The sequence below is a fragment of the Euprymna scolopes genome, chromosome 22, assembly GCF_053919585.1.
Source record: "Euprymna scolopes isolate OS-2025 chromosome 22, ASM5391958v1, whole genome shotgun sequence".
NCBI lineage: Eukaryota > Metazoa > Mollusca > Cephalopoda > Sepiida > Sepiolidae > Euprymna > Euprymna scolopes.
The window spans coordinates 104,526,302-104,548,697 of NC_136503.1; the positions used below are offsets into that span (position 1 = coordinate 104,526,302).

At 35.0% G+C, this 22,396-nt stretch overlaps 1 protein-coding gene across 2 annotated transcripts in view; it reads left to right on the forward strand.

The window, feature by feature from the left end:
* The window catches only part of LOC145243619 (coiled-coil domain-containing protein 60-like), a 99,444-nt gene that overhangs the window by 56,490 nt on the left and 20,558 nt on the right, over nt 1-22,396 (forward strand). For both annotated transcript variants that reach the window (XM_080106639.1, XM_080106638.1), the window contains exons 11-13: nt 1,133-1,244; nt 5,053-5,086; nt 8,645-8,724. In XM_080106639.1, the coding sequence (XP_079962765.1) occupies nt 1,133-1,244; nt 5,053-5,086; nt 8,645-8,724 (226 nt within the window). The remainder of the gene's footprint in view (nt 1-1,132; nt 1,245-5,052; nt 5,087-8,644; nt 8,725-22,396) is intronic.

Genomic DNA, 22,396 nt, shown 5'->3' on the forward strand with positions numbered 1-22,396 from the left:
AGTTTCTGGCACACAAGTAGTAATACTATTTAACCCATAGCTGAGAGATGAGAGATGAGCACACTTCCTGGCTGGACAGATTGTTATTGGATATGCGGCAGATGGAATATGTTTGCTACTAGTATTTCTTCTTTGTAAACTAAATGATAAAACTTAAATTGCATCAGTTTTTATCTAAAAATACTTATTCCAGCTAAGAAAATAATCATACAACTGATATATGCCCACCTTTCATAATGATGACAAATCTATATAAGCGAAACAGTAGGCGTATGTATGTGTGTTTTTCTATGTGAAAATAATCGATAAACTCTTAAACTACTGGTAACATAACACTGAACTTAACAGGCAACAATAATTGTTCTGGGGTAGTTAACACCCCTATATTCATGATAATATGGATTCGTCTGACCCTATATAAGCCAGACATTTCTGCTGTCGAGCAGAGAGCACCCTTGCAGTTTAACCACTCATTATTATGACCCCTAACCATACAATAAGTAGTAAAATCTTTGTTTGGATGGATGAATAACACGTACAGACATATATCGATAAGTTGAAATACAAAATGTTTATTTCAACTTGCCGACATATTCCTATTACTTTTGTGCATGCGCAAATTCATTCATAGCTTGAAGTGGTTTAATTTTAAATCTTTCTTATCTGTCTGTCAATAGCTCAAATGGCTGGAGCGCTAAATGTTTTAGTTTTGATTCTAGCTGATGGAACCCAAGTCATTTTTTTTTTAAATCCTTTGAAATCGGTACTATATATTAGGTACAATATAATATTCAATAGAGAATTGGTTCTATAATAATAAATACAAACTCTGCATGAATTAAAATATATTTAAGCATATTTTATGATCAGGCAAAGCCGGGCACTCCCTCTAGTTATTAAAAAAAGAATTAAAATGGTTGATTTGTTAATAAAGAAACTGAAATGCATTCTGGTGGATTTAATTTTGTAAAAGTCTGTTTTAGTAATTTATTTTATTGCGTGTCGATTTTAATAAATAATTGCTTAATCATAAAAATAAAAATAATTATGGCTCTAAGTCACGTAGAGGCGAGAAGTACACATGAAGTGGTCACAAAACTATATTTATAGATGAAATTAAATATTTCTACAGATTCGCTTGGAAATTACTCAACTGACGTCATTGGTGATCCAGGGAAATTGAGGAGTTCTCGAGTTGCAATGGAAAGTTCCAGGTTTTCTAAGGAAGCTTGGAAATCAAAAGGGTAAGTGTTAAAATTTAAACAGTGTTTCTGTGTTGTTTCTTACAACGTTTCGGCCGATGTACCCTCCTATCTTCTTTGAAATGAGGGTTGATATGATTCTGAATTTTTGAGATGTGGATTGATAAATTGGATTATTCGAACTACTGTTCTCATCTTGAGTGTCATTCGCACAATGTTTTGGATGAATCTACAGAATTTCAAACGGAACCTTCTATTTAATCAATGACTGGGTAGAAGTCTTACGTAAGACGCAATTGTATTCTTAGTATCGCCTGCACTGAGGATTGAACCTTCAACCTCTGAAAGAGTGTCCCTTAAAACCGAATTTTACTCAGCACTTTCTCCATTGCACTATGAGTCCTTTTGGATAATTCTAATTTTAAGAATTTTAAATACTTTATACTCATTTTTAGATAAGCAGTCTTATTACTTATCATTATAGATTTCTACATATTACTACTTATTATTACTGTGTGTATATATATATATATATATATATATATATATATATATATATATATATATTACCTTTCACCAGACTATCCATTCACGTGTAATCACCTTTTTCTTCACCATATTCCCTTTGCCTCACTTTTTGTTATCAAGTAAGATCTTTGACTTACTTGTTGTTTCATCAAATACTTTTGTATGCAAAATCCGATCCCGCATTTTGCTAATTCCTACCCTCTGATGAGAAGGAAAGTATTTCTTCGAAACTCCATGGATTAAGGACTATCCACTTATCAAGTGTTTCCTTTTCAGATTAAATATGTTTTTAACTCTTTTTCAAAGTGTTTTTAAACATGTTTTATTAACTGTTTGCTCTTATATATATATATATATATATATATATATATATATATATATATATATATATATATATATATATATATATATATATATATACAGCAAATTATAGTGATTCAATGAAATTAAAAAAAACCTTTATTCAAATAAAGGATTTTTTATTATTCCAAGTAAGACAAAGAATACTTTAGAAATTTTATCTCCTTATCCTATAGGTTTCGATGCCTATCATCTCTTCAGAGGAGAAAATATTAGCAAATAGATATAACGATATTCACCCTATTTGCTAAAGTCAGTTAGACATGGAAAATCAAAAATTGATTAAATAGAAGTCACAAAACAGGGGAAATTGAAGAAAAGGATATAAAGGTTTAGTTCCAAATTGTACGGTAAAATCCAAGGTAACTGTCCTTCCATACCAGCTGATTGTTGGATAATTCTATTCGAGAGTGTATATATATATATATATATATATATATATATATATATATATATATATATATACTAGCAAAAGTACCCGTCGTTGACTGGGTTAAAAAACAGCCTACAGAAAATGGACTCTGACTTATGAAAGTATGATAGGTTATGAAAAGGAAGGGTTGTAAAGAGATAGCTTCGAATTTGAGGGTATCAAAACCAAAGCAAAATATGATGAAAGTAAAAATAAAATAGATAAACCCCATAATTTATTATACCATACCTGTTCACACTGAAACACTTATCACAATATTCTGTGGATCTATATTAAAAAACCTTGTTAAACTTTGTGACATATTTCCATTCTATGGAGGTCAGGCGTGAACGAACACCCCATAATTTTATTATACCATATTTCTTCAAACTGAAACATAATTATCAAAGTATACATACGCAGATAGGTATGAAAAGTCTTTATTAAAGTTTGTGCCTATTTCAATTCTATGGAGGCCAGGCGCGAACGCAGACCCCACAATTTTATTATACCATCCCTATTTAAGTTAAAACATACTTATCAAAGTATTATTATGTACATCTATATCAAAAACACTTGTAAACGTTTTTTTTTTTTAATTTTTTATTTCCATACTTTGTGGACAAGGCGCGTACACAGACCCCACAATTATAATGAATCATAATTATGCCAGATCAAACATACCGATTCTTGTGTCTCGATACATCTTCTATCATTGGATGTAATCAGTTTTCTATAATAGTCAACCATGTACATAGTACATATATAAAATAAGAATTACAGTTAAGTTTACCAAAATGATCGAAGATGGTAAAACTAAAGTAAATTATGAATATTAAAGAATTAATATTTATAAAGTAATCTCAACCAGATGTAAAAGCTCGATAAAACCAAATAAGAGATAGAGCTTATAATAAGAACAAGTAGTTAATAAAACATGTTTAAAACCACTTTGAAAAAGTGTTAAAAACATATTTAATTTTAAAAAGGAAACACTAAATAAATGGATAGTCCTTAATCCACGGAGTTTCGAAGAAATACTTTCCTTCTCATCAGAGGGTAGGATTTAGCAAAATGTAGGATCGGATTTTGCTTGCAAAAGTATTAAATGAAACTACAAGTAAGTAATAGATCTTACTTGATAACAAAAAGTGAAGCAAAAGGAATAGGGTGAATAAAAAAGTAATTTCACTTTTTTTTTTCTTTTTCTTTTACTTCAGTCGAAGTTCTCAGAAATCAAGGGGCCCACGACCTGGGGCTAACACTTGAAGTCTATATGAGATACATAGATATTCGAATGTTCCATTTAAGTTCTTTATCTCTCAAGCACTGAGTTAGTAAAGAAATTTAGAACATAATTTTCCTCTCCCAATTGACCATTTTCATACATTGTGGTATATCTTTCATTTTGGTATCTTGGTTTACTGGATTCCAGGATAAGAATTTATCTAGTCTGGTGGAGTATCCAGCTTCGTGCTATTACTTGAGGTAACATCACTTGGAGACGGTGCACCATTCCTCGTAAAAGCTAATATGGGTTAGCCATAGTGAGGAGATCTTATTTGGGCAGCGAATACTATGTGATTTTGAATATTTGGTCAGGGTTTACTTGTAGGGAAAAAGTATCCTCATGCCAGATTGTTCTGACAAGCCCCTGTATAGAGAGACCTTAGACACTCGAGGATAATGTCTAGTAGGCATTCAAGTTCTCTCCAGTAGGCATTCAAGTTCTCCCCGATTTCACGTGAATGGATAGTCTGGTGAAGGGTAAAATTTCCAATGACGGTAAAATCCAAAGATGCAGAATCCAAGAAAGTTAGTTAAATTTCCATTCGCATAAGTAAAATCCAAGGGACTCGCGTAATTTCATTCATTTAGCATTTTTGTCGTAAGTAAGGCGGATACTCCTTAATGATTTCTATTAGAAAATTTGTTTTAAGTTCAGTCAATATATCTTTGGGAATGCTGCTATATCCTGTCTCCGAATGGTTGAATGTCAATAATTATTGTATTTCAATAAAATGAACATCGTTTCTGAAACGCTCGTACACTCGAGGTTGATTTTGTTTGTTTTTTTTCCTTTTGAAACTGATTTTTAATTCACAATTATGAATCGCTTTACTCAATATTAATTTGTGTGTGTGTGTGTGTGTGTGTGTGTGTGTGTGTGTGTGTGTGTGTGTGTGTGTGTTGGAATGATTAATCGGAATCGGAAATCGAAAAAATCAAAACTTTTAGGAGTATCAGAATCGAAAAAATTAGTACCTATTTTCCGATGCCAAAAACGATTCTTTTGTCTTTTTTGTTTTTTTTTAAATTTTTTTTAATAGTATTTTCAAGTTAAATTTAATTTTTGTTTATTAAATTGTTAGGTAAAAGTACAGAATAGTTACAAAACACCCTCCCAATGTTAAGAATGGTTTTCTAAATAATGTTATTATTTCAGCGCGGTAGCATAGATGCACAAGAACCAAAAATTCCGATCATTTTGTCATTCTTTTAATATACTGCTGGGGATTAATTGTTTCGGTAATTATTTTCTATTTTTAGGCATGAAAAAGCTGGACAAAGAAAACCAAAACAGGTATATGATGTTTGTATACTTTTTGAGATACGAATTAATAATTATTTTTCTGTTATTTGGATGTTATTGATGAATGGTGAAATCTATTTCTTTTTTGGTCCACCGACTTAGTCGGATTTTGACTTTAGAATTCACCGTTCATCCGTTCGTCCATTCGTTCCCAAAATTCTCAATAACTACTCATTACATTTTTCTGAAATTTTGCATGAAGTTACAACTACCCAAGGGAGGAAATGTAATGTTACAATAGTTTGGAGTTATAATGAGGTAGTTATTTAATTGCCGCCCACATCGGCAATATTTGGCACAAGGCCGGAAAGTGAGAACCCTGCAGATTCCCCTAAAGGAGGGGCACTCCTGCAATTTAAAAAATTGCCTGAGTAAACCCGTCGGCATTCCCCGGTCAGGGCGCCTCAGGCAGCAAGCAATAAACTTGCCCCACCGGAAAGCCCGGTGGCAAGGCCTGGGAGGGTGGACCTCCTAGGTATTACCCAGGCGGCGTACCTCAGTCCAACAGGTGCTGGGCCGGTTCCCAGCCCCTCACCTGTTGGGCTAAGTGTCAAGTGACGAATCCTTGACGTGTACTACCCTGTCTCCCTGCAGCCGAAGCCGCTAGGAGACACATCCCATCACAACAGTGTTATAATGATCTCACACAGTCGGACGATTCTATTTATGCTGCTAGGAACTGACGAATCCAATTAATTCACGTTCTGCTACCAACCAATCAGAAACCAAATTGCTCCATAAATATTAAACCTTTTCCGTAGCAATTTCACATGTTTTTTTCCGTCTCGACACGATAAGAATATTTTGCTCTGTGGAACTGTCTACTGCAAACAAGTCACCTCTCAGGACTTGTGTGTAACAGCGAACCATCAGAAACTGTTCTGTCTACTGCAAACGAGTCACCTCTCAAAACTTGTTTAGAACAACAAACCATCTGAAACTGTTCTGAAACTAAACATGGCTTACACTTCTAGATGTAACATTCTCGGATTTTTGATAAAAATTCTGGTTGTGTCCCCAGGGGGTCAAAAGTGTTTAAAATGGCCTAAAATAGCACTTTTCGGACATAGAATCTTTTCCGACCATTAGATTTTGCTGAAAATTACCCAAAAGCAAGACCACATGGATATACATCTGGAAACGTAATATTTGACCCTGGGAAAATTCTGGTTATGTCTCCAGGGGCTCAGAAGGGTCAAAATGGCCAAAAAATAACACTTTCTGGGCGATAGAATCTTTTGCGACCATTAGATTTTGCTGAAAATTACCCAAAAGCAAGATCATATGGATATATTAAGGCAAAACCATGATTTGTTTTTTAATAAATCCGGGTTCATTCCGTTTTTTTTTATATTAGGTTTGTATATTTTTGAGATGAGGATTGATAATTATTTTTTGTATTAGTTGGATTGTGTGGACTATTGTTCTCACCAATAACATTCGTTGTGAATGCACCTGAAGATGGTCGGAGGATACATTGGCCGAAACGTTGTGGAAAAAAAAACAACCAAGATGAGAATAATAGTCCGTTAAATCCGAATAATACAAAAAATAAGGTATTAGTATCTTTTATTTTTATTTTTATTTTTTTCTTCTTTTTTTTAGATAAGGATTGAAAATTTATATTATTTGGACTACTGTTCTCATCTTGTGTGCTTTACTTGCATACTGTTTCAGCCAATATAACCTCTGATCTTATTCAGGTGTATTTTGTCGAATTCAGGAATGTTTCCGTTGAAGTCCGGGAAGTGCAAAATATTTCGAGTGGACCTCTTTATTTAATCATGGGTATCATGCTCTCGTTCCGTCAGCCATGACTGGATAGAAGTCCTAAGTAATTCACTATTGTATTCTGAATTTTGCCTGCACTAAGAACTGAACCTCCAACCTCAAAAAAAAAAAAATGTGACTTAGAGCTGAATTCTGCTTAGTACTTCATCCGTTGCATCATGGATCTTTGTATCTTTTTATCAGTTTTTGTATCCTGTATTATCACTAGGGCTAGGACAACAGCATATTATTTTCATTGTTTTGACTCGAGTGTGTATCTGTTGATATCTTATATGCTTTTATATCTAGTGATGTGGTTCTCGGTTGATTAACTGTGTCTAACTGTATCGGATATATACTCGAGAGTCAAAACAATTAAAAGAATACGCTGTTGTCATAGTACTAATTATGACTAGGTGTTGTATTTAATAATAAAATTCTTTTCAAATTAAAATTAATCTACAAAGCAATCGCAAAACAAAACATTTTTTGATTTATTTATTGCGGACTATTATTCTCATCTTTCTTAGTTGTTGTTTCACGATGTTTCGGCCAACTATTCCTCTGGCCTTCATCAGGTAGTAACCGCGGAGGGATAGGAACCCTGAACCTCCTAACTGCATCCTTAGCAATTACTGCCTTCTATAGTTGTTCTCGTCTCACCATGTTTTGGTCAAGTAAGCCTCTGGCCGTTGCGGTTACCATCTGATGAAGACCAGAGGAATAGTTGGCCAAAATGTCATGAAACAACAAAGATGAGGATAATAGTCCGCAATAAATAAATTAATAAATAATAATCATCTCAATAATGAATTCCAATTAAATAAAATATAAAATATTTTTTCATATATGCAAACCAACAATGGCTTAGATCGCATAACAATGGCTAACAATGGCTGACATAGCATAAAACTTAATAACAACAACGTTCCATTTTCTTTGGTTTCTCATGATAAAATTTAAAATTCCATTTCTTTTTTTTGAGGGGGGGGGCGAGAAGGTAGTGGACTGTCATGCTTAAACCTGAAATTTCATTTTCTTTGTTTAAAGCTGAAATTCTTTTTGTTTTTTCATCTGTCATGCTTAAGTTTGAAATTACATTTATTTTGGTCTCTCATACTCAAATCTGAAATTCTTTTTTTTGGTCTCTAACGCTTAAGTCTGAAATTCAATTTGATTTGGTTTATCATTTTTTTTTTTGGTCTTTCATGTCTGTATCTGAAATCTCAGGCCTAAGTTTCCAATTGCATTAAAATAAAGTTGAAATTCCATTTTTTTTTCTTTTTTATTTCTCATGCTTAAGTTTGAAATTTCATATTTTTTGGTCTATCATGCTGAAATTTTTTTTGGGGGGGGAGGGGTCTAGCATGCCGAAATTCCATTTTTAAAAAATTTTTTGCTTGTCATGCTAAAACTTGAAATTCGATTTCTTTGATTTCTCATACTTAAGTTTGAAATTCCATTTTGTTTTAGTCTATTATGCTGAAATTTTCTTTCTTTTTTTTTTTGTTTTTGTGTTCCATCATGCTGAAATTCCATTTTTTTTTTTTTGTTTTTGCCATGCTTTGGTTTGAAATTCTATTTTTTGGTCTGTCATGCATAAGTTTGAAATTCTGTTATATTTAGTCTGTTATATTAGGCCTGAAATTTCATTTTAGTCTGTAATTCCGTTGTTTTTTATGGTTTGTCATTTTTTTTGGTTTGTCAGGCGTAAGTCTGAAATTTAATTTTCTTTGCAATAAATACTTACATTAAGATTATCTGTTCTTGTCTATGCAGGTTCGACAGATTTCTTGCTCAAATGAACAATTGACGCAGGAACAACTGCCAAAATCAAAATTTCATCTTCGACCCAAAAGGTAAGATCTGCTCGATCGTTCTTTAACAGCTGACGCAGGAGATTAGAATGAATCGTAAATGGCTTCAAAATCATCAATGTGATTTCAAGTCCACCAAATTTGAAGACATATTTTGCACCTTGAATTAAATTTTCTTTGATTTTTCATGCTTAAGTTTGAAATTCCGTTTTCTTTGATCTGTCATACTTGGGCCTGCAATTAGTCTGTAATTTCGTTTTTTATGGTTTGTCATTTTCTTTGGTCTGTCAGGCTTAAGTCTGAAATTAATTATATGCATGAAATAGCTGCATTAAAACTATCCATTCTTGTTTATTCCGGTTTGACAAATTTCTTGTGCAAAAGAAAAAGGAATTAGAATAAATGGTGAATGGTTTAAAAGCCATCAATTTCAAGTTCGCCAAATTTGATATATTTTGCACCCTATTAGAACAAAGAACATGAATCCATATTACTCTCCTAAGACTATACTACACTTATCCTAAGACTATACTAAAATTATCCTAAGACTATGCTAAGACTATACTAAGACTATCCTTAGACTATCCTTAGACTATACTAAGACTATCCTTAGACTATACTACGACTATCCTTAGACTATCCTTAGACTATACTAAGTCTATACTAAGACTATATTAAGATTATACTAAGACTATCCTAAGACTATACTAAAACTATCCTAAGACTATACTAAAACTATCCTAAGACTATGCTAAGACTATACTAAGACTATCCTTAGACTATACTAAGTCTATACTAAGACTATATTAAGATTATACTAAGACTATCCTAAGACTATACTAAAACTATCCTAAGACTATACTAAAACTATCCTAAGACTATCCTAAGACTATGCTAAGACTATGCTAAGACTATACTAAGACTATCCTTAGACTATACTAAGTCTATACTAAGACTATATTAAGATTATACTAAGACTATCCTAGGAATATACTAAAACTATCCTAAGACTATACTAAAACTATCCTAAGACTATGCTAAGACTATCCTAAGACTATGCTAAGACTATCCTAAGACTATGCTAAGACTATCCTAAGACTATGCTAAGACTATCCTAAGACTATACTAAGACTATCCTTAGACTATACTAAGTCTATACTAAGACTATATTAAGATTATACTAAGACTATCCTAAGACTATACTAAAACTATCCTAAGACTATACTAAAACTATCCTAACACTATGCTAAGACTATCCTAAGACTATGCTAAGACTATCCTAAGACTATGCTAAGACTATCCTAAGACTATACTAAAACTATCCTAAGACTATGCTAAGACTATCCTAAGACTATACTTAGATTATACTAAGTCTATACTAAGACTATATTAAGATTATACTAAGACTATCCTAAGACTATACTAAAACTATCCTCAGACTATGCTAAGACTATCCTAAGACTATACTAAAACTATCCTAAGACTGTACTAAAACTATCCTAAGACTATGCTAAGACTATCCTAAGACTATGCTAAGACTATACTAAGACTATCCTTAGACTATACTAAGTCTATACTAAGATTATACTAAGACTATCCTAAGACTATGCTAAGACTATCCTAAGACTATGCTAAGACTATCCTAAGACTATGCTAAGACTCTCCTAAGACTATGCTAAGACTATCCTTAGATTATACTAAGTCTATACTAAGACTATATTAAGATTATACTAAGACTATCCTAAGACTATACTAAAACTATCCTAAAACTATCCTAACTAAAACTATCCTAAGACTAAACTAAGATTAAACTAAAGAGCAAAATAAATGATGATATTCTCTCTGATTCTCTCCCCTCTGATCTTGAGCGCGTAGTGCAGTGGGGAAAGAGGTGGCTGGTTACCTTTAATGCATCTAAGACCAAGCTCCTCTCTCCACATCATAAATGCTCTGATCCCCATCTGGCATCAATTGAAATGGATGGCTCCCATCTAGGGGAGGCCCCATGTTTTGATAAGTTTCTGGGTTTGACCTTTACTCCTGATCTTAATTGGAACACATACATCAAGTCTGTGGCCAAGGTCGCTGGGAAAATGGTGGGATCCTTCTACCGCTCCAGAAGATATCTCACTAATGATGCCATTCTCTATCTATATAAGAGCCAAGTACGTTCAAAGATGGAGTACTGCTGCCACATCTGGGCTGTAGCTGCTAAAAACAGCCTATCCTGCCTTGACAGAGTACAAAATAGACTTTGTGGCTTGGTGGGGGATGCCCTTTTCTCTACTCTGCAACCTCTTTCCCACAGAAGAGACGTAGCGAGCCTGTCGTTGTTCTATCGTTATTTCCATGGCAAGTGCTCGTCTGAGCTCCATTCTCTGGTCCCCCCTCGCCAATCTTTTTCAAAAAACACCCGACTAGCTGAAACCACCGTCAATAATTTTCCCCACTCCTTATCTGTGCCTAAATCAAAACGTAGATTCTATGAACAAAGCTTCTTTCTTAGAACTGCACGCCTGTGGAACGCTGTTCCGCTTGCCTGTTTCCCCCCCGACTTCAACCTGGATGTCTTCAAGTCCAACACAAACAAATTCCTGATGAACCGCCCCCCCCCAAGTAATGACACCTTACCAATTCTCCAATACTATTGCTACACTATCCCTTTGATTACTGTACACACAATAACCCTTATCCCCGAGTGGCCATTGGGCCTTGATAAGTGGTGAACTCCATGTAAAAAAAAACAAAAAAACTATGTCAGATTCAAAAATGATTTTATGTTTCATAAACTGTTCGATCTTTTCCTTAACAGTTGATGCAGAGAATTAGAAAGCCATCAATGTGATTTCAAGTTCACCAAATTTGTTGACAAAAAAAACCCCAAAAAAACATAAATCCATATTTATTTATTTCAAAATCATCAATGTGATTTCAAGTCCACCAAATTTGATGACATATTTTGCACTCTGAATTAAATCTTCTTTGATTTTTCATGCTTAAGTGTGAAATTCCGTTTCTTTGGTCTGTCATACTTAGGCTTGCAGTTAGCCTGTAATTTCGTTTTTTTATGGTTTGTCATTTTCCTTAGTCTGTCAGGCTTAAGTCTGGCAGACAAATAGCAGAAGGATTTTATCACCAATAAACTGTTTACAATACGCGTCTTTGCAATAGTTACATCCACGCACAATTGTTCAAGAACTTCTGAATTAGATATAATGTATACAACAATTTCCAACCACTGGACTGGAAAGATAAAAAAACTTGATAAATGGGTGCCTCAAGAATTGAACGACAACCAAAAGAAACGCCATTATTAAGTGTCATCTTCCTTTTTTTTTTTATGCAACACGAATGACCTCGGTTGTGACTTGCTATAAAAAGTGGATTTTTTCTGACAACCGCCAATGCTCAGCTCAGTGGTTAGATGCCAACAAAGCTCCACATAGTCAGAGAAGTTGGTAGCTGGAAGTTAATTCCAAAACTGTTCGATGAAAGAAACTTTTAAAGAGAATATTCAATTAAAATAGTTGTTAAACAGGAACAGAGGTGCATCGTTGCGACAATTAGACAGGGATTTGATATTTGTGAATAAAGTATGACCTATTTAATTAAAAACGATTATTTGAACTCTATCCAATCGCGAGAGACTAGTGGTAGATACACAAGCCAAGATGTGGCCAGAATACTACATGAATGGGCGAATGGCTTCCTTGTAGATGAGCAGGATTCTCTCAAGTGTGACTAGTTTTTTAGCACAATACTGAAAACCCACCTTCTTTAAAGCAGCAATGTATTTGTTCCAGTTTCTATTGCCAGTGAATATTAGACCGAGGAATTCAAAGGAAGAATTCTGAAAGAGTTCATTAGTTGTTATGGATATCCGTTGTTGGAGAAGCGTCTCTATCTTTTTTTTTCTTCTTCTTCTTCTTCTTCTTCTTCTTCTTCTTCTTCTTCCCTCTCTCTTCTCTTTCTACCTTTTCTAGAGAGAGACTGGAAAGATAAAAAACTTGGTAAATGGGTGCCTCAAGAATTGAACGACAACCAAAAGAAACACTGTTATTAAGTGTCATCTTCCTTTTTTTTATGCAACACGAATGACCTCGGTTGTGACTTGCTATAAAAAGTGGATTTTTTCTGACAACCGCCAATGCTCAGCTCAGTGGTTAGATGCCAACAAAGCTTCACTACACGTCCCAAAGCGAGAGTTGCACCAAAAGAAGGTCATGCTGACTGTTTGGTGGTCTGCAACTGGTTTCATCTAGTACAGTTTTTTTTAATGCAGGCGAAACCATTACGGCGGAGAAGTACTGTCAACAAATGGATGAAATGTATCAGAAACTTCGACAACAACACCCAACATTAGTCAACAGAAAGGGCCCAATTCTTCTCCAAGACAATGCCCGACCACACGTTGCTAAACCGACCCTGCAGAAGTTGAACGAATTGGGCTATGAAACTCTGCAACATCCGTCATACTCTCCAGATCTCTCACCTACCGATTACCAGTTTTTCAAGCATCTTGACAACTTTCTGCATGAGAAATGCTTCAAAAACCTAAACGATGTCAAAAATGCCTTCAGCGACTTCATCGCTACCATAATACAAGATTTTTACGTTATCCACCTGATAGTCAGGGACCCGAACTTTGGATTAACCACTAGGGAGGCTGTCCTATCAACAGGTGCAAAGTACTGCTGTATTGCTATTTGATGAATGGATTCTGGACCATGCAGTAGCTTCTGGTGGGGCTTCTTGATGCCATATTAGTTGGTAATTGTTACGGCTTTACCTTATCATGTGCTTCAAAAAAAAAAAAAATATCTTTGTTTCTTTTTCTCCCTTACTTTCCTTCTCTGCCCTACTCTAAGCAAGTTTGTCGACTTATTCCACAAATCCCAAAACTCCATCATGAAAATTTTCCAGAAAAAAATACATCATTAAACCCAGAATTCTAACTTCCAATGTACACCCTCACTACCATGTCTCTTTCTCCAACATCTACATTAAAAAAAAATATATATATAATTATTGTAGAAGAATTTTTAAAAAGTTGAAAAGAAAAAAAACGTCATATTTAAATAAAGCAATTTTGAAATTAAAATTTTTTTTAAGAATTGCATGACGTAAAATATTCCTCATATACAAGAACAATATCATTTGTTCCTACCCAGAGTACCCGTTTTTAGGGAGCTGGATTTTCCCCACATTAAAAACCGACCTTGTATCTAACTCTGCCCTCGTGGGGAGGCAAGTGAATAGGAATAATCACATCAATTTCAATAGCCAAAATGATGAAGCCCCAAATATGTGGTAAGTGTTTATTTTAAGTGTAAAACAACGCTGACTATTCTAGTTTGTGTTTTAAGGGGATCATCAAGGCCACTGAAAATGAATCTGGCATTTAAACCCGTCGCAAATTTACCGTTTGAATGCTATTAACCAGATGGTAAAAGTCCGACTCTGACTCCTAAAATTGCTAGGATGCCGACTCCGACTCCGACTCCTTTGATATCTTCAACTCCGACTCCCAACTCCGACTCCTGACTCCGAATCCCGACTTCTTGACCCCTATGTAGAAATCTATTCTGCAGACCATATACCAACCTCCCACACCTATTCAGCATTTTATAATTACTTTTCATGTATATTATTATTTACGTTTAACATTCACTTGTATGATAAATATACTCACATATACACTCAACCAGCTTTATAGAATAAGTTAAGATAACAACTGGATAAAAAATTTACTATGAAATTTTATTATGCTATCAGTTCAAAAAGGGATTACAACATTTAGGGATAGAGAAACCTCTTTAAGTCATGGCATTTCGAAACCAAACGCTTCTCATCAGAAGAGGGGAGTAAAGACACATATTATACAGAGAAGAAATTTTTTAAAAGATAATGTTGCCTTTATGGAAAGAGGATAAAAGGAAACTGTACTGAGATTAAAGCCGCTTCCAGGGCTGTCAGCATTTACTGTAAAAGAGTAATAAAGAGTGCGAGAGAGTTGTATGCTCAGTCCATTAAGTCCAAAGTAGCTGAACTGCAGCTTAGTTCCTACCAGTTTTGGCAAATAGCAAACAGGATCCTGAACAGAAGCGTGTACTATATCCCAACCATCATCAATGGACCTGAAGTAATCTCGTCAATATCACACAAAGCCAAACTCTTTGCCAAGAACTTTGCAACTAATTCTACCCTATGTAACCAAGGCCGTCACCCTCCTCCCGCACCGTATTTCCTCCTTTATCAGAAAACACGCTATGCCACATACAAATATCTGTGTGTGATGTTGTCAAGCTAATCAAAAACCTTGATTCAAGTAAAGCAACTGGCCCTGAGGGCATTCCAATTATAGTGTTGAAAAAAGCTTCAACCAGAACTAGCTCCCATACTTACAAAATCTGTTCAAGTGTTTTCATAAGGAGAATTGCTTCTCAACACCTTGGAAAAGCTCATCAGTATGCCGTGTATTTAAGAATTCAAGTGATCGGTCATCTTACTCTCAATACAGTCTCCTATGCATCATGAGTAAGTTGCTGGAATCTGTGTTAAATAGAAAAGTAGTTAACCACCTCAGAAAAAATAACCTTCTTAGTGACATGTAATATGGTTTCCATTCTGCTAGATGTACAGCAGATGTGCTAACAGTTATATCTCATAGGATTAGTGGTCCTGGATATGACCTTAAACTATATTCGATGGTGAGGCCCTAGCTTGCAGGCTTTAGGGAGTGTGGAGCCACCCTTTAATTGTCATTGCTCCCAGGTCCACTCTGACCCGGAGTGGTAGTACCTGTTAGGATTCCAACTATGGGTTAAATAGAAACCGACTTGAAAAAAACAAACATATTCTATTAAAAAAATTTTCTTCAAAATCACTGGATTCGGCATTAAATAACCTGAAAAGGGTTGATATGCCGTAAAGCAAAAACAACCAACCAACCAATCATAGCATTAGCGAATCTCTCGATGGAGGCTTCCTTTCTAGGGCAATTGCTCTTGACATATCAAAGGCCTTTGATAGGGTATGGTATAAAGGCCTACTTCACAAGATCTTCAGCTACAGTATAGCTGGAAATGTTTTCTCAATTATTAAATCATTTCTCTCTGATAGGTTCATAAGAGTAGTGGTTGATGGACAGAAATCAGAAGCTCATAGTTCCTCAGATGTCCATCCTGGGCCCAACTCTCTTCCAGATCTATATTAATGATCTTCCCAATCACATCCTAAGATCATTCATAGACATTTATGCTGACGACACTACCATCTATGGCAACATATCAAAGGCCGTAAATGACCAAATTCTCTCTGATTTTTTGTTTTTTTAATTTTTTACACAGGAATCACCACTTATCAAGGCTCGGAGGCCACTCGAGGATAAGGGTTAATGGATATACATAAGTCAATGCGATTATAGCGTAGTAAACATAAGTAGTGGGAATTTTGTAAATTGAATTACTTAGGGGGACGGTTCATCAAGAACTTGTTTACGTTGGACTTGAAGACAATCAGACTGTAATCAGCTGGAAAGCAGGCAATCAGAAGAGAGTTCCACAGGCGTCTCTTTCCTTTGATCTTGAGCATGTGGTACAATGGAGAAAGAGGTGGCTGGTTACTTTTAATGCATCTAAAACCAAGTTTCTATCTTTACATCATCAATGCTCTGATCCCCATCTGGCATCAATTTAAATGAATGGCTCTTGTCTTTAGGAGGCTCCATGTTTTGACAAGCTGGGCTTGACTTTTACTCCTGATCTGAAATGGAAAACGTACATAAATAAGTTGCCAAGGTCACTGGAAAAAAGGTGGGATCTTTCTATCGATCCAGTAGATATCTCACTGCTGATGCAATTCTCTACCTATATAAGAGCCAAGTACGTCCAAGGATGGAGTACTGTTGCCACATCTGGGCAGGAGCTGATTGACAAAGTTCAAAATAGATTTCGCAGCCTAGTAGGGGATGCCTTTTTCTCTTCTCTTCAACTTTTTCTCACAGAAGAGACGTTGCGAGCCCGTCTCTGCTTTATCGTTATTTTCATGGAAAGGGTTCATCTGAACTCCAATCTATGCCCCCCTCTCCAAACTTTCACGAAAAACACCCGTCTAGCTGAAACCACTATCAATAATTTCCCCCACTCTTTATCTGTGCCTAAACCTAAACATAGATTCCATGAACAAAGCTTCCTTCTTATAACTGCACGCCTGTGGAACTTTCTTCCGTTTTCCTGCTTTCCAGCTGACTATAATTTGGTCATCTTCAAGTCCAACATAAACAAATTCTTGATGAGCCGTCCCTTAAGTAATCCAATTTACCAAATTTCCACTACTAACGATTACTATGATATTGCCCCATATACACTCATTAACCCTTATCCTCGAGTGGCCTCCGAACCTTGATAAGTGGTGACTCCTCTGTAAAACAAAAAAAATTAAAAATAAAAAGCTATAAATGGTTATAGTAGCATGGGTTGCTTCTTATTGATTTATGCCGGTTTTTTTTTTTGGTTTTTTTTATAAGATTTTAATTCCGGAACGACCCCGGACAAGTCCAATTGCCAAATTTCATTTGATTCAAAAACTGGATAACTTTCAGATTACAATCTGATTGTTATCCGATGTAATCTACAGTGATCTTATTCAAAGATAGAATTTTGATTGATCCTGTGTGATGTCACAACCAAAACGAAAACAGCTGTCCACACAGGATTTGCAGTGATCCGATGAACCGAAATATCTTGATGAAGTAGAAGCATTACAGTGCAGTACAAAATATGATAGATCTCCAAAAATAAAAGCAAAACCATACAAAAATTAAATTATGCAACTGGTAAAACCGAACAGGAAAACCATGTAAAAAAAAAAAAAATTAACTTAAGGAGTTGGAGCTGGATTAAAAATTCCAACTCCAACGTCAACTCCTAGTACTCTTAGAAATTCAACTCTGACTCCAGCTGAAACCTCCGATTCCCTCTGACTCTGCAACCCTGGTATTAACCCCTCTACCCTGGGACTAGTTAGTGCCATTTCACCGCCTAGGTTTTTGTTACATGATGTATTCGCGAGACTTGTCACATCCCAGAGGAATCTTTAGCAGACATTTGAAATAAAGTTTGTTTTAAATATTGTCCCCCTCCCCCCCACAATATAAACAAAATTTGTGTAAAATTATTAAAGGATTTTTTTGCTCGGTTAATGTCGATGCGTTACTTACAGGAAAACGGTTAATTAAACTGCAGAAGCACCTCTTAAAAAATATGCAAGTTCTATAATTGAATACCTTCCTCCAAAAAAAAACGAAAAACAAAAATATATTTTTGTAAACCGCTCGTCAAAACTTTAGATCAATTAAAAAGCATTAAAACTATGCAACAACTTAAACTTTCTTATTTCAAATATCTGCTAAAGATTCTTCCATGATGTGACAAGTCACTTTACTACGTGTGTGTACGCATCATGTAAGAAAAGGGTTAACGCATTCTGTGAAATCGTGCAAAATAGTTCCAGAATCCAAGGGTTGATACCATGCAAAGGGTAAATTTGCGACGGGTTTAAATGCTAGATTTGTTTTCAGCGGCCTCAATAACCCTTAAAAACACAAACTAGAATGGTTGGCGTTGTGTTAATAAAATAAACATTTACTACATATGTCCCAATACAATACGTCAGTTCAATAGCCAATCAAATGTCATTCTTACAGACGGTGTACCGCCAAATATGTCCCAGTATTTTCCTCATATTTTAGTTTATCTAAACTGCAAGAAGGTAATTTTTGGAATATGACATCTTCGTTCTATAACCAGTACGTATATCATACGGACTTTTCTGTATTTTTTTTTTATTTTTTACTTTGCTGCCTTAAGTACTAATCTGAATAAACCCTAAAAATTATACAATGTTACTCAGTTTGGTACTACTACAGTTTATCGCCGAAAATGGAGACGCCATTTTTTTCGTGCACCTGTCGTCAGAATCAGTATTTTAAACTATGACCAAAGCATGAAATAAATGACAAAAACGGCAGATTTTGTGTACAAATAGCCTCGAACCCTGTTATAAAAAAAGGGGACACGTTGGGTCGACACCGGTATATAATGTTTAATGTAAACAGAAGTTTGTTTACGTAAAATGTATTTTAGATTAACCACGTTGTATAACAAATAAAAAAGAAATAATGAAAGATGAAGTGTAGCAGCCGACACCCGCTACATCACAGGCAGGAGCTACTCTAGAGTTATAATCAGGATTCGGTTCTGGGGTTCGGGAAGGAGTGAGTCACTCTCTCGACAACAGCACGTTTCTGCCCTGTTCTTTTCCAATCGATCACACCTGGCCTCTCACCACCAATGTCACACCGCATAATCCGAACGTCAGCAATACAAATTTCTTTTCAAGAGAAGATGTTCATGACTCTTTTCTCTCTGCTGACCCAGGGAATTTTTCTCTGCTTTTATATCTAGAAAAAAAAAAGGAAGAGACAGGAAAAAAATAATAGCTTCTCCCATCATGCTCTGCCTTCCCAAGATGCCCTTCGCGCATACAAATGCGCTGGCTGTCCTTTCCTTCTTCTTTCCCAAAGAGCGATGCAGATACGCTCGGTATGTTTCTTTTTTTTTTTTCTTCTTTTCTAACCATATACCTTCCTAGCTTGTCCAATCACAAGCCAGCTCTCTATAACGTGATAGAGTATATAAAAGGCGAAATCAGTAACCATTAATTGTCTTTCTTGCTGCTAAGTCCAGCAGTACACATCACTGGGGGGGGACGCTTTTGACCCCCCCCCCGGCCGAACGTGAGCACTACAAGCTAACTATGGCTCTCTTCCAACTATCATTTGTTTCCGCGTGCTGTACCCACACGAACTTTATCATTCTACAGGATTACCCAAACGAACATTCTTTGTCATGCTAAAGAACGTACAACTCACACTCACGCACGACAACACGTCAACACAGTGAAGACTTTGCCCTTTTTTTCTCTTTTAATCGGTTTCATTTGCCCCGGCGACTACTAGCTATAAACACGTGTGGACTGAACTGTTCTCTTCCTCAACCAGCCAGCATGATATTAATTCTATCTTCACACAAGAACACTTCAACATATTAACCCCATTCTCTCTTGTACTCTTCTACCAACGCTACTAACGAAAATAACAAATAAAGTTTGTTTATTAATATAGAATGAAACCCCAATGCTCGTTCCGTTATTCCTATAGTGTCGTCTACTAAAAGTACGGTTAGAGGAACATCGAAATTCTTTAATATGTGGAGAGATTGAAAAATCGGGTATAGCTGACCATATCTAGCAAATTTTCAATAATTTTGTAACTACGTCAGGCAGGAGCTACTTCTCATGACTTCAAGATTTGAAATCCATTTCTCCCTGGCTTGTCCAATCACAAGTGAGCTCTCTATCAAGTGACAGAGTATATTAAAGGCGAAATCACAAACCTTTAATCCTTTTTCTCGTTGCTTTGCCCAGAAGCACACATCACGGCCGAACGTGAGTACTACGAGCTAACTATGGCTCTCTTCCAACTACCTTTTATTTCCACGTGCTGTACCAACACGAACTTTATCATTCTACAGGACTACCCAAACGAACATTCTTTGTCATGCTAAAGAACATAAAACTCACACTCGCGCACGACAGCACGTCAACACACTGAAGACTTTGCCCTTTTTTTCTCTTTTAATTGGTTTCATTTGCCCCAGCGACTACTAGCTATAAACATGTGTGGACTGAACTATTCTCTTCTTCAACAAGCTGGCAATATATTAATTCTATTTTCACACAAGAACACTTCAACCTACTAACCTGTTTCTCTCTTGCACCCTTCTATTAACGCTACTAACGAAAATGACAAATAAAGTTTGTTTATTAATATAGAATGCAACCCCATTGCATTGTCCGTTATCCTATAGAAGTTTTAAAATGATTAAATGTGTTTTATGTTATAATTTTAAAATTTTGTTTTATAATTTAAAAATTTTATTTTATAATTTAAAATATTAAATAATGAAAGATAAAGTTTAAAATTTCATCTTGCATTATTTATTTATTTTTTGATTTGTGGTTAATTTAAATTAAATTTTAATCATAGGATTACATTTTCAATAATCACGTAAATATAAACAAACTTTTGTTTACATTAAGCGCTGTATACCGGTGTCAACCCAACGTGTCCCTTTTTCTGATAACAGGGTCTGAGGCTATTTGCACAACTAAACAGCAAATCTGCTAACTAGGTAATGATTACTTTCGGAAAGAACACGATAAGTTTGGAAAAATGAGTTAAAAATAAAAAAACTATACAAAATACTGTTAAAAACCCACCGAATATATGCCAGCCTATGTCACAATAACTTATATTGAGCGAGTTTCTAACAATATTTTGTATATTTTTTATTTTTAACTTATTTTCCCAAACTTACCGTGTTCAACAGAGAGTCCGGCGCCATTTTAAATTTTTTATTACATCGGTAAACGCTGTATGTTTTTCAAGCTGAATAAATATGTTACATTAAATAAAAACATAAAAAAAATTATCCAGTTAGGTAGAAAAGTAACTTATCTTGCCTTTGATAACATTTATTTGTTATATATTTGTTTTTTGACATCTTTTTCGAATCTAACAAACAAGCAAAATGAAAATAAAAACAATTTTAGTGCATATACACTTATGCTACCATGATTAAATTTTTTTTTTTTTTTTAATGGTTTAATGCCTCCCCCAAAGTTTGAAGTGTTTCTAATGTACTTGTGCCCATACCCCCCCTCGCACTGTTAAATCCGATAAAAAATAAAAATAACAAAATAATCCGAAAATCGCAAAGTTCAAGCCAAATTGAAATTTTTATCCAAAGAAAAATAACACGGCCAAACAAAAAAATATCCACCCAAAAAAAAGAAAAAAAAGTCACGCCCCCCCCCAAAAAATATCCATTAAAAAAAGACAAAAGAAAACATAATAACAAAATAATCTGAAAAGCGCAAAGTTCAAGCCAAAATAAAAAGAAACAAAGTTACACACGCCAAAATTGTTTTCCTTTTCGGAATAATGAACGCTCCCTCGAATGAACTGCATACAACATCGGAGCTGTCGTATTTCGCTGTAGGGGCCTCCTCAGTCCTAGGGCCTCACTCGTGTATGTCCGCCCCCTTGGGTTTTCTAAAAAAAAATTAAATCTCGAAATAATGCTTTCGAAAAATTTAACTAATTCGTATTCAAATGAAAAAAAAAAAGAAGAAAAAAAAATAATAAATCTCGAAATAATGCTTTCGAAAAATGTAACTAATTCGTATTCAAATGAAAAAAAAAGAAGAAAATAAAAATAAATACAAAATTAAATCTCGAAATAATGCTTTCGAAAAATTTAACTAATTCGTATTCAAATGAAAAAAAAAAAAAAAAAAAAAGAAGAAAATAAAAATAAATACAAAATTGGCTCATAAATTCCGTTAGGTTAAAAACCGGGTTTGTCTGCTCGACTTCTTTAGTAAACGCCGTTTTGTTAAGGAACAACAATAGCAAATAAAAGAAGAAAGAACAAAGCCCAAAAACCTTTAACAGCTTGAAACGATTATGTCAGTTTAACGACGGACCAAAGCACCCCGAGTTTGAATGACTTTTATTAGGCAAGCCCTTTTATTTTACCTGGCAATTGATAAAAGCCGGCTTCCTATTCTAAGACGAAACAAGTCTCGG